This window comes from Tursiops truncatus, chromosome 14 (assembly GCF_011762595.2).
Source record: "Tursiops truncatus isolate mTurTru1 chromosome 14, mTurTru1.mat.Y, whole genome shotgun sequence".
In the NCBI taxonomy this organism is placed as follows: domain Eukaryota; kingdom Metazoa; phylum Chordata; class Mammalia; order Artiodactyla; family Delphinidae; genus Tursiops; species Tursiops truncatus.
The window spans coordinates 52,605,230-52,618,098 of NC_047047.1; the positions used below are offsets into that span (position 1 = coordinate 52,605,230).

The 12,869-nt window shown below is 43.0% G+C and overlaps 1 protein-coding gene across 4 annotated transcripts in view; it reads right to left on the minus strand.

The window, feature by feature from the left end:
* The window catches only part of CAMKMT (calmodulin-lysine N-methyltransferase), a 403,748-nt gene that overhangs the window by 10,412 nt on the left and 380,467 nt on the right, over positions 1-12,869 (minus strand). For 3 of the 4 annotated variants that reach the window (XM_033838634.2, XM_073791396.1, XM_033838635.2), the window contains 2 exons: positions 10,590-10,653; positions 384-515 (listed from right to left, as the gene is read on the minus strand). In XM_033838634.2, coding sequence (XP_033694525.1) covers positions 384-515; positions 10,590-10,653 — 196 coding nt within the window. Of the gene's footprint in view, positions 1-383; positions 516-10,589; positions 10,654-12,869 lie in introns of those variants that run through there. The other variant, XR_012325713.1, reaches the window with a different exon arrangement.

Below are 12,869 nucleotides of genomic sequence, written 5' to 3' on the forward strand. Positions count from 1 at the left end.
CATTCACCTTCTATTTATTTCAGTGCAGCTAAGCATTTAACCTACTTAAAAGCTGAAGGTTTTTCATTAAAATATAAATGCTTGTTTATCATTCATTCTATGCCACCTCCCCTGTATCCTACAAATTAGTCTATTATGAATGAAGAGATTAGTTAGTTTCAGAGAAAGGAGTAAACAGGAATGGTTTCTGTACAATCCTTCTAGACATGCAAAGATAAAAGATGGCTTTGCCACACAAAATAATCAGATACAAATAGCTGTTCAGAAGCAGCACACCTAAGGAGTCCTTTAATCAAATATTTAGGTTACCTGCCAAAAAGACCATGATCTCTTCAAAATGCAATGCGGATTAAAGTGTTATCTAACACAAGCAGAAAACTAACCTTGGAGTGGAAGTTTGAAATGTGTTCATCATAATTTTCATGTCTTTGGATAGAGAAACCAGCTTTTTCAGCTAGATTGCAAAACTGGTTTAAAGTATTCCCTCGGCGTGGGGCGAATACCATTGCTTTCCCCTAGAACGTTAAAAAGGAAATTCACACATTTTAAAACGGGAAGGCAACCAAACATAACAGACATTAATCAAAGCATTTAATTGTACTGCTCTCAGGTAGAAAACTCATTTGTCTTTAGACGTCCACACAGCATGGGCATCCACAGTGAGAATAATTTCAAGGACAGATATACATCAAATAAGAAAAAAAAAGTCATTTAAATGGTGAGTTGCTATGTTTTATCATTTTCAAACAATGCATGTAATAAACAACATGGAACTCAATGCTGGTTTTCTGTACAATACATACCTCTCTTGGGTCCACTGGTTTAAACCATCAACTAGATTTTAGAATAATGGGTCCAGGGCAGTGCCACCCACCTTGCGACTCCTTAGCAGCTGCCGACACATCTGCAACACAGCTCCAGAGCATGTGGCCACAGATGCCTGTCAATGTTAGTTTATTGTGCCCTGGAAATTCAGTACCAAGAAATCCTCCACAGAGATAAGTAACCACAATGCATTTCAGTTCTGCCACCAGCCTTTTCTGTGACCATGCTGCCAGAGACAGAGCTACAGGATCTTGATTTCCAACTTCATTGAATCCTTCATAAGGGTCATCATTATGGTAAAACAGTCCCTCAAAGTTATTCAAGTGATTACTTTTTTTAAAAAAAAATTATTTATTTATTTATTTATTTATGGCTGCATTTGGGTCTTCGTTGCTGCACGCGGGCTTTCTCTAGTTGCAGCGAGCGGAGGCTACTCTTCATTGCGGTGCGCGGGCTTCTCATTGTGAAGCACGCACTCTAGGCACGTGGTCTTCAGCAGTTGTGACACGCGGGCTCAGTAGTTGTGGCTCACGGGCTCTAGAGTGCAGGCTCAGTAGTTGTGGCACACGGGCTTAGTTGCTCCGCGGCATGTGGGATCTTCCCGGACAAGGGCTCGAACCCGTGTCCCCTGCATTGGCAGGCAGATTCTTAACCACTGCACCACCAGAGAAGTCCCCTCAAGTGATTACTTTTCAAAGGAAGTGGTAAAATCAGGGCAATCCAGCTTTTCTAAATAAATTGCACAACCTTATCAGATTGTTGTAGTGGGGAGAGTGGGAGGACTTGAATAAAGTATATACTGGATTTCAGAAGACTCTCTGGCATGAAACTCTACAGCAACCATTTGCTAACTACTAGGTGCATGTGAGTTTTTCTTCTCCCTTGTAGATGTGCACAGAATGACTAAACTTCAGAATCTTCTTTTTCCTTTTATTTGTTTAAAAGATGACTGTATGCTTCTGTTAATTTCAGGGTTATACTTCACCTCTATGAAATAACACTTCAGGTTTTGAGGGAATCATGAAAATATATCCCTGTTTTTTTTTAATAAATGTATTTATTTAATTTATTTATGGCTGTGTTGGGTCTTCGTTGCAGTGCACGGGCTTCTCATTGCGGTGGCTTCTCTTGTTGCGGAGCACGGGCTCTAGGCGCACGGGCTTCAATAGTTGTGGCTCACGGGCTCTAGAGTGCAGGCTCAGTAGTTGTGGCACACGGGCTTAGTTGCTCCACAGCATGTGGGATCTTCCCGGACCAGGGCTTGAACCCGTGTCCCCTGCATTGGCAGGCAGATTCTTAACCACTGCGCCACCAGGGAAGTCCCTATCCCAGTTTCTTTTGAAAATTGGTTTACCATTCGTACCTGCCAACTGTCTATTGAGCATCTGGGATGTGGCAGACATTGGGATAAGTGCTCTATATACATCCTCTCCTTTAGTCTTCAAATAACCCAACAAGGTAGAGATTCTCAGCTGCATGTTACAGAATGCTCAGAAAGGTTGAATCACTGGCCAAGATGACACACCAGTAAATGACTGGAAACTGACCTGACTCCAATGCTAATGCTCTTTCCACTACACGACATTGCCTTCTTATTAGTAATAGTGATGACAATAATAAATAATAAAAGCTACCACTTTGCTAGGGGCTTCACAAGCCTTCCCTTTAATCCCCTCAACAGTTTTTGCAACAATGTTGTACGGTAGACGTTACATTTTACAGATGATTAAACACGCAGTGAAGGGTTTGAAGAAGAAGGAACCGTGTGGCAGGAAGGGGTCTGGACTTAAAGGGGATCTCCACCATAAAACACGGTGTCACCTCAGGAAAATCAGAAAAATAATGTCATAGAACTGCTGAACTAGAAGGGACCTTGGAGATGACGTGAGTCCAATCTCCTCATTTTTTCAGATAAGAAACTCAAGTTATCTTAGCTGACCCACTGAGTTTTCTCACCCATGAAGTGGGAAAAACAAAGCCTCCCTTGCCTTCCACCCCCGAGCCCGAGCAAGTTGTGAGGGTAAAACGAGGTATTGAACATGAAAATAATTTGAGAAACAAGTTTATATAGATGTAAGAAAGACTAGGAGCATCTACACCACCTAACAGTGCTATAAAAATTCTAGCAACTCCCTCTCCTTCTCTCTTCCCCTCATTTAGCTGCAAGAAAACACACTGATACACTGTCCTGGACATCAAGTGTGTTTTCATACTGTGTTACATAGACGTGTATACACTCAGGCACATAATTACAGCAGCACCAGTCATGCCAGTAAACTTAAGGTTCTGTCAGCTTTTCCAATATTAACTGCTATTTTCAGGCGGTTTTCAAACTTAGCAGCAAAAATTCATTTTGATGTGAAACTAGATATAATACATGGTCTCAGCAGGGGAGCAGAAGTCTCCATAAAAAAAAAAGAGGGAACACTAGTAGGTCATTCTAGTATTTTCTAAGAGCTGACTCCCGTTCTGGACTCTTGAATGATGGAAGTCATTTTATTTTAAAGTCACCTGCAAATATGTCTTACCATTAAAATCAAAGAGTTGATTTTTAACAGCTATTATCTAAATTATATATCATAATGTTTACAGGACTAAGGGGTTGTGGTTGGGTTGATGTTTGCATTCACAAAACACATGCTGCCCTCACCCCAGCCCTTTGTTGGTTAGGGTGAGCTGTAAGATGACTGCAATTGAGCTCGTGTCTCAGTTTACCTGTCCTTCTGTACCCACCGCACCTAAAACAGCCGCCCTTCCCCATCCCTCCCCACCCACTCTCCCTGCTCTAGTTGTGTCCTTAGCCCTCATCACCACTGGCACACATCATAACCTTGTTTGTTATTGCCCGTCTCCTCCAGCTAGAATGTATGCTCCATGACAATGGGATCTTCTAATGTTTTATTCACTGCATTTTCTCAGTGCCTAGCACAGAGTAGACGATCAATATTTGTCGAGAGAATAAACTAAATCTAGATATTGAATAATCTGAAAAACACAAGTCTCTGGGAATTCGAAGGCCACGTTCTATTGCTTATTCTTTAGAAAAGATTTTCTCCAAGAAGCTTTTACAGAGTCAGCGGCTATAATGGGATTTCAGAGGGCAGCTTTCTGTGCACAATACTGTCCCCACAAGAAAGAGAAAGAGCGAGCAGTAGTTTTAATCCTTAATTACTCAGTTATGAGTTTCAAAATGTTTTCTTTTTCATTTCGTTGAATGCAGACACCTTTGAGATGTGGATTAATATTTAGGAGGGACAATAGGACATCCTCCATTCATTCAATAAGCATCCACTGAGCCCTACTGAGTGCCAGCATCTGCCCCATAATGAACGGTTTTAGAAGCCCCCATATCCCCAGTGGAGGAGGACACTTTGTCTGGTACAGTCAGAGGAATACATCTTACAATTTAGGCTGCAAAAATCAAAACAAGAAAAAGAATATAGATTTCAAATTAGCCCATCACTTTAGAAACATTATTTTCAATTTACCAAAGCACAACTTTCTAAGCATTCACAGTCACCGAATCATTTTAAACTCAGAATGAACACTCAATTGAATGTAAAATTTTGACTGATGAGCAGAAATTTGAGAGAATTCATTTATCCCTGGAGAGGAGAGAGGAGTAGTTCCACAAAACAACAATGATATTGTTTACATCGTAAGCTCAGTTGTTATTTTGCTAGACTAATCTATACTCATATATTAAAGGGTGTGCACGTCTGGAAAAAATAAGTCTTCTTCAGACTTATTTTACAAGTAATATGCTATGCATTTTTCATTTCCAGGCAATAAACTATTAAATACCAATTACATGTTTAAGCGTGTGTTTATTTTCTAACCATTTCTTTACCTGGTTTCTGAGATGCTGCCTTTGTCTGCTTTCTCCCTTACGTTTCCCTCAGTCTCTCAGTCCCCGACCCTGGCTTCTTTTTTTCCACCTGTTCTTTCATTGTCAGTAGTCCCCAGGGCTCTGCCTACTTTTTCTTCATGTTTTATACAGTTCTAGGCAACTGTACCGAAGTCCTCAACTTCAGCTATCAATTATGCATCAAAAACTCCCAAGTACATAACTGCAGCATTCACCATTGTCCAGGGCCCACACCCAGATTTTCAGGTGCCTACTAGAGCTCTCCATGGGGATGTTCTGAAAGTATCTTTAACCCATTCTGCCTAAAATGGAACTCAATATCCTTGGCCCAAACCTCTACACTTCCCAGGGCACTACCGACCAACCCATCCACCCATCGCTCTCTCTCTCTCTGTCTCTGTCTCTCTGTCTCTGTCTCTGTCTCTGTCTCTGTCTCTCTCTGTCTCTCTCTCTCTCTCTCTCTCTGTCTCTCTCTCTCTCACACACACACACACACACACACACACACACACAGCTGAATACCTATTAAGTATGCCAAACAATTCTATACCCTTCACCTTCAAAATGAAACTGGAAACCAGGAAATCGTGACATTGCCTTTTAAAACCCTTGTACCTTATTCTATCCCCAGGGAGGCACTCCAGAAATGTTTGTTGAAGGAACCTGTCAGTGAACACCCATTCAGTTCCCTCTTTTCCATCTTTAGGCCTTCACTAGCTCCTAACTGAACAATTCTAGGTAGAAGTTGGTCCACGGTAGACCCATAAAGAGCCTTGCTGCTTTCAAGTTCTTTCTTATTCCAAACCAGCTTTTATGTTGGCCGGAGTGATCTTTCTAGGACCCATACACTGCTCAAAAATGGCTCTCTATCTCCATTTCAGTGGCTCTCTATGACCCACATAATAAAGTCCCATCTCTCCATCATCATGTTCTCAGCCTTTCTTAAAGTGGTACCCAAACTAACTCTTTTAACTTCATCCCTCACCCCTCCCCAACCCTAACCCCAAACCATACAGACACTCTCACACTCCAACCAGAGCAAACTCCTGCAAACACAACATGCTTTTTCGTACTCTCCACCTGTGAGCACTGTCCCCTCCACCAGGGATGCTACTTTCTAGTCTCCTTCTTCTGAGGCTTAGAATGGCCTTCTTACTATTCAAGAACAAAGTCAAATACTGCTGCCTCTACGGAACCCTTCCTTAGGCAGTTAGTTACTCTTCGTGCTGTATCCCTAGTGTTTACCATATAGCATTGTAATTCCAGGAGCTTGTGCATTAATCTGCCCTGGTAAACAGTGAGATGCTCAAGGTGCACATTATTCCTATCTATACCCCACAATCCCCAGCACAGTGCGAGGCTCAACAAATGTTTGTTGAATCAAGACGAGTTCAAATCTCGGAGCATCTCACGTTCTATAGAAGGTGTAAATTAGAAAAAAAATCACACAACAAATAAAAACAGCCCCAGGCCCTATAGGATCAAGTGCTGGGCTGTTATAAGCCATTTTGCACTGTCCACTGTAATTTCATCTGTGTGTATGTTACATCTCCATGACCACATTATAAATTCCTCAGGGGCAGACTCTCAGCACTGGATGAACAACTGCGTGGACTTCCAAGAAGAACTTCTAAGGGCTAGGCTCTTGTTCTGAGGGTCTTAAAAACCATCTGGGGACTCTCTATTCCTACACCTGGAGGGCCAGGTATGGTGGAACACAGGTCCTCACCAAGAACAGAGGAGGATTTGTTGGGCCTCTGACCCAGCAAGCAGACAGGAACCAAGGGTCCTTCAGCACCATCTCAGTTCATGCCACTGAACCCACACTCACAGGGCACTTCCCTGAGATAAGCAAAAACAGAGGTTTGTACAGATGGGTGCAGAGGTGCTAGATTTTTTAAAAGGTGAGGAAATATGTCAGTAAAAAGAAAGTGCTCTTCTCAAATGAGAGTCCATGATTTACTCTTATAGCACGGCTGGCATGTAGTCAGGACTCCAGGAATTTGGCAGTCACTTAGGGCAGCTTCTACAGGAGGTTAAATGAATTCCACAGTGATAGCGAATTCTTGACAATGGTTAGCAGCTATAACAAGCTGGAGATCTGTCCATATTGCATCCCCATCCATCTCCGCATGGTCCTGAGTAAACTCACACTAACTGGCTTGGCTCCCCTCCTTCCACCCAAAGCCATTTCAGAGGAATATTAGTAGATGCCATTGGTTGCTTGTCACTTCTGGACTGAAATTCAACTTGTAGGCTTGTGTGGCTGTATTTTAAATTACATCTGGGTCCTCCGATATCAGACATGGCTGATGGTCTTTAAGGAACACAGCAATAGGGGGTTACCTGTCAGCAACAAGAAGCCACTCACCGGAGGGAAAAAGGTACGGGAGGGGAGGGACATGTTGTTTCTTGGAATGAGTAAGATGTGCTGGTTTCATTCCTTTTTAAGATCTTTTCTTTTCTTCTTGTAAGTTTGCTAGAGAGTCCCTTGTAGCATTCTGGCAGGAGTCAGATGTTTTGACAGTGTCTCTCAACCAGTAAGTTGAGGAAAGTGTCCATCTGGGACAGGTAACAATCATTTCCTCCTGACATTTGGGGCTTCCTGTAATGACTTTCCAGGCATGGGTGCCCGTTTGCCCGAGGATCTAGGCTCAGCCCTGGGATCTGCTACTATTCCTGGTCAAGCCAGGAGCCCACCCTTGTGGCTAAGCTCTCTCTGAGGGCCACCTCATCCACGACCCCCAATATAAAAGCTGAAAAGCAAGGGGAACCCTCCCCTCCCTCTACTTTCTTTGCTTCTGGATCCTCTGACTCCAGACAGCAGAGCTGCCTTAGCTAGAAATCAAGGAACCATACTCCCCAGTAATGGCAGAAGCCATTTCTTCCCAAGCTTGACACCTGAACCTTTGTGTTGCAATGGTTTCATTCTGGCCACTTAGTATAATTTCTCTCACCTTCCTCGGTAGGGTTATCTGTACTAAAAAGTGTCATCTTCATCCAGGTAGACAATCCCCCGGACCTCTGCAGAGCCTGCAGCAGGTATGCAGGACACGGGTGCAGGGAACTGCAGCAGGCCCAGTTATGTGTAGGTATCATCCAAGTCCAGGTCGAGAAAAAAAATTTTCCCCTCCTGCCAACCATTTCTCTGAGAACAGTTTTTGTGAAGAGCCCCCTATATTCTATATTCATCACAGCTGGAAAGTCTCCCTAATTCTTCAAGGTAATAAGAGTGAACACATATTCATTCAGAGTCAATCATGTGCTAAAGCTTTCCAATGCACTGGCTTGTTTACTCCCCATTTTACAGATGAGAAACTGAGGCTCCGAGAGATGAATCCAGTAAGTGGCTAGGTAGTAAGAACGACAAGTTTTGTATGCAGGTATTTCTGACTCCACCCACTGATACTTTGCCTTCAGAAACTGGGCCCTCCTATGAATTCGAAGCATTTGGCCAAAGTGCAGTTTTTGCTGAGTACCCTGAGAACTTGTTTTGTCTCCATTGAGTCTGCTGAGCCCTGAATTACCAAGAACTCAGAATCCACCAGTGCACCTGCCCAGGTTGTTTCTCTGTGGGCCTCTCATGGCACCTTTAGCCTCTGGGCCACAAAACCAGGGAGGAGTGGTCTAGGCTCAAGAAAACATTACAGCATCTCAAATTGTAATAGACTAAAACCTTTAGTGTTATCTTAGTCTTGGACTGTGACTCCCACACACGGACACTCATCAGGGGGAGGTCCTTTGGAAGCAGGACAACAGCCCTGGGAGCTAAGAAGGAGAAGAGTGCAGTTATCCGCTGGGTGCCCCCGAGCTCTGGGAACCCTTCCAGCCCACTGGCATGGGATAGAGAGCTGCTGCTCTTCCCTGCTGAGTCCAGGTGACCCTTCCTGAGTCCGTCTGGGTGGGGGCCCAGGGAGTGCAAACGCCTTGCCTCCCCAGACCTCCCAATGGGGATGGGACCCCTGGGTGGGAACTTCAGTATGTCCATGTGCCATCCACAACTGGGATTCCCCCCTTAGGGTGGACCCCTGACCCCTTAGACTAGAACACCCCGCAGTCTGAGCAGGCCTGCAGGACAGGAGGGGCCTAAGCGAGGTCCCCTCCTCTCATTTCTAATGCTGCATTTTGATGCGGGCCCCTCTGATTTGGCCTCCCCACTCCTCACAGAGCATGAGTAAGTACTGCCCACTCCAGGGCCCTGCCTCATCCTTCTCCGAGTTAAGGGTGAGTATCAGCTGTCAGTAGGAGCACTGCTGTCCTCAGAGGAGGCCGCTGTGTGGAGCCCCACTTCAGACTAGGGGGAGCATCGTTCAGAGTTTAACAGGGTGCAGGAGAGCTGCTAGACATTCCAGTTCAATCTCCATGTAGATCTATTCATAGCTTGGGCAGTTTTCTCTTGTAAATCGTTCTCATGATTTACAATAGATCCTATGTAAATCATGCAAATCTGCTGCAAATAGGCTTTGAAGGGGTGTTGGTGATGAGTGAAGCACTGTTTGTGCGCTGTGAGATCCAGGAGTCCTTGAAATTGTGTTTACGTATGATAGTATACCTAGAAGCCTTTACGTCCAAGAATCTCCGTCCCCTCTCTGAAAATCCTGATCTTGCAAATGCTCATGAGAACCACCTAAGGCTAATGGGGGGATGAAGAGGCCCCCAATTCCTTCTGCCCTCAACTTGGGCTGCTCACTCAACCACGACAGCTGCCATTAATATCTTGGCGCATGCCCCTTCCTTGCCTCCAGACCTATTACCCACCTCAGAGGGAATTGAGAAGGCCAATTTAATTGAATTGATTACCACTTACAAAGCTGTGGTTACTCCTCTGAGAGGGCTATTTAAAGTTTCTGAGGTATATAGAGATAACAAAATAGAAAGCAACAGTGTAAGGCAAAGGATGATTATCAAATTGCTCTGGGAACCTTCAATGTGAAAAAGATATAAAAGAAAGATTGAAAGGTATTAGTCTATAAGTCTCACTGAGGTCAGAAGACTAGAGCAAACCTTTTTTAAAAGAAGAGATAAAACTTTAGAAAATACTTCACACACACAGTATAGTCCTTTCTCAGATAAATGTGAGTTCCTGTCTTAGACTACTTTAACATTGTTAACCTATTTTAAATCCCTATGGAACAGCAAGAGTCTTACATAGTTATAAGATTTTTTTTTTAATGCATGTGCTTTAAGCTTGTTTTCTTACTTTAAATAGATATATATTAACTCTCTGTTTAGGCTGCAGGACCTCCTAGCTTAGTATAACAGCCCCCAAAAATAAGAGTGGATAAAAACTCTGTAATTTACTCTCAGGAATAAATGGATACATAAATGTAAAAATGTGCACAATATTTTATGCCATGCTTGGCTTCATTGTGACATAATGTTTATAATATGTAAATAATGGCTTCCTTTTAAAGCAAAGAACAGATTAATATACAGATTCATCTGAAGCCCCTTTATTGAATATAAACAGAAATAAAAAGAAAAATGTTGTTTTGCAATAAATACCCAATGACAAAGGTAACCATTGAAGGGATTTATAATGACAGAAGTCAACAGAAAACTTTCAATATCATACTTCTACTTTAATATGAAGATATTGTTATCAAAGGAAAAGACTCAAGAAATTCTTTGATAAAAATCATCTCACACTATCTTTGAAGTGGTTTCATTTATTTTACTACCCACTGTGTTCCTTATCAGAAGGCCAAGGGTAAGAAGTTCCCTAGTTATGATTAGGAAAGAATCTGATAGATCAGAAGACCCAATTGAAGTTGGACATAATAAGTATTAAAGTATTACATGACATTAATCCTGCCATTCCATTACTCTCTCCATCTTTGTGCACAGACTAATTATTCTGAAGCCAGTGTTCAGGAGAAAATAGAAACATACTTACCCTGGGCTGGAGTAATCTCTTTATTGCATCAACAAGGCTGGCTCTGTACTGGTCCAGAAACAGGCTGACATTGAGAAGAGAACAGAATCCAGATTAAACTGGGTTTTCAAGTCTAATGATACTAATGGAGATCAAGACTAATTACACATGTTAACCCAACACTAAAAAAGAGAAATGTTTCCTTCCATTCAAGTGTCTCACTGGAATAAACAAAAGATACTGTGGTCATTGTTATCCAACCAAAGTCAAGTCATCAACATGCGATGGGCCACGATTCAACACGACTGGCCATGTGTTAGTGTGAAAGGGACAATTTTTAAGCTGCTGTTTGGGGGAAACCATCTGGTGGAGATGAAGCTCTCCCCACACTTGTCTGTAGACCTGTGCCCTCTGCCCACTGAGGGTGCTGTGAGGCCACCCTCCAAAAACAAACCACCGGCCCTATTACACACCAACCACAAAACAGCTCTCAGGTGGTGATAGTTTTTAGTGACTAGCAACAGCACTGAGGTTAGAGCCAACAAGTGACCTAGGAGTAAACAAAGACCAGGTTTAGGCAGTGTGTCCCAGAGACCATGGCAACTCTGGATTTTCCCCCTTGATCTCCATGTTGATTTTTTTCCAGTTCATGTGATTTTTCATTTTTCTTTTCTGGTTTGAGAATTTCTCTTGTTGGTCTGTCACCTCTTTGGCTGGATCAGTCTGACCCTGTCTTCACCAGGCCTTATCTTGGAAGTTTAGGACAGAGTTTCCTTATCCAGGACTTGCAGGCTAGAACACTGGATGGCCTTGTGCATCAGCTATCCCATGAGGGGCCTAAGCAAAGCCTCTGCTCCCATTTTGAATGCTGTAGTTTGGTGTGGGTCCCTCTGATTTGGCCTCCCGCTCCCCAAACAGCATGGCTAATTACCACCTACTCTGGGGCCCTGCGTCGTCCTCCTCCGAGCTAAGGATGAGTATCAGCTGTCAGTGGGAGCACTGCTGGTGGAGCCACACTTCAGACAAGGGGAGAGCATAGTTCAGGGTTTCCTAGGCTCTGGCTCTGACCTTTCTGCTATGTGACCTTGGGCAAGTCACTTCATCTGAGGCCTCAGTTTTCCTGTCAATGAGGGCCCACCTCTGTGGCTGCAGTGGGCATCAAATGAATGATATATGTCGGTTGATGAATATTTGTTGATGACCTGCTGTATACTAGGGGCTGTTTCAGGCCTTGGAGATAAGCTGTGAATAAGACGAAGTTCCCATCCTCAAGGAGCTTCCAGTCTGTATTCATTTCTGCGTCACTAGGTCTGGCCCAGCATACACACAGAGAGGAGGCTCAATGAAGAGTTACTTACTGCCTAACTGGCAGAACAACACAGTCTTTGAAATGCAGGAGCTTACGCAGGGTGGGTTTCAATGCCTCTAAAACAGGCTGTATGCACTCCTTCACTGGTCTTGCTAGGGAGGAATCAGCATTTAGGTAGGATGTTTCACCAGACCAGGTTCTCTCCTAAGTCTCTCACTTAAGAGGAGTGGGGAGAGCGGCTTTTTGTAGTTCTCAGTGCTTGGGTTTCACCATGACATGCTCAGTGGAAGTTTCTTCTATAAAGTTCTGCTTTGAGCAATGGAAAAAGAATCCTCTTAAGGTGAGCTAGAAGTGATCTCTAGAATGGGAAACTATCCATCAGGATAATCAGGATAACCTGATTATTACCCATGGGAAAATTTCTTATTGCTCCAGAAAACTATGCACTTAAATCTTAGAGCACAAAATGTGTCTAATTCGAATGCTACAAAAATTTGCCTTTTAGCCATATTCATCAGTGGTTAATAACCAGTAAGGATCGATAAGAAAGGAATCGAATTGTATTTAAGTGTTTTGAAATGTTCTCTTTAGGACTATATACCTTATTGTTTTGTGAGGTAATACTATCTTAAATGTTAATAATTAAGCATTTTAAAGAAGACTACCACTGTGAGAAAATACCTCTGTCAGTTACTTGGGTCCACAGGAGACCTGGCTGGTTGGGATACACAGCACCAGGCAAAACACCATTCTCAATTTATACCTGTGCATCCTAAGAGCTGGTAAGATTGTTAGAGATAAATAAGCAACAACTTAAAAGCTGAGCTCAAAACATAACCTTATAAGGGGAGCGGGAAATAGGAGTTTGGAATTAACATATACACACTGCTACATAAAAAAATAGATAAACAATAAGGACCTACTGTATAGCATAGGGAACTATACTCAACATCTTATAATAACCTATAATGGAAAAGAATCTGAAAAAGAAT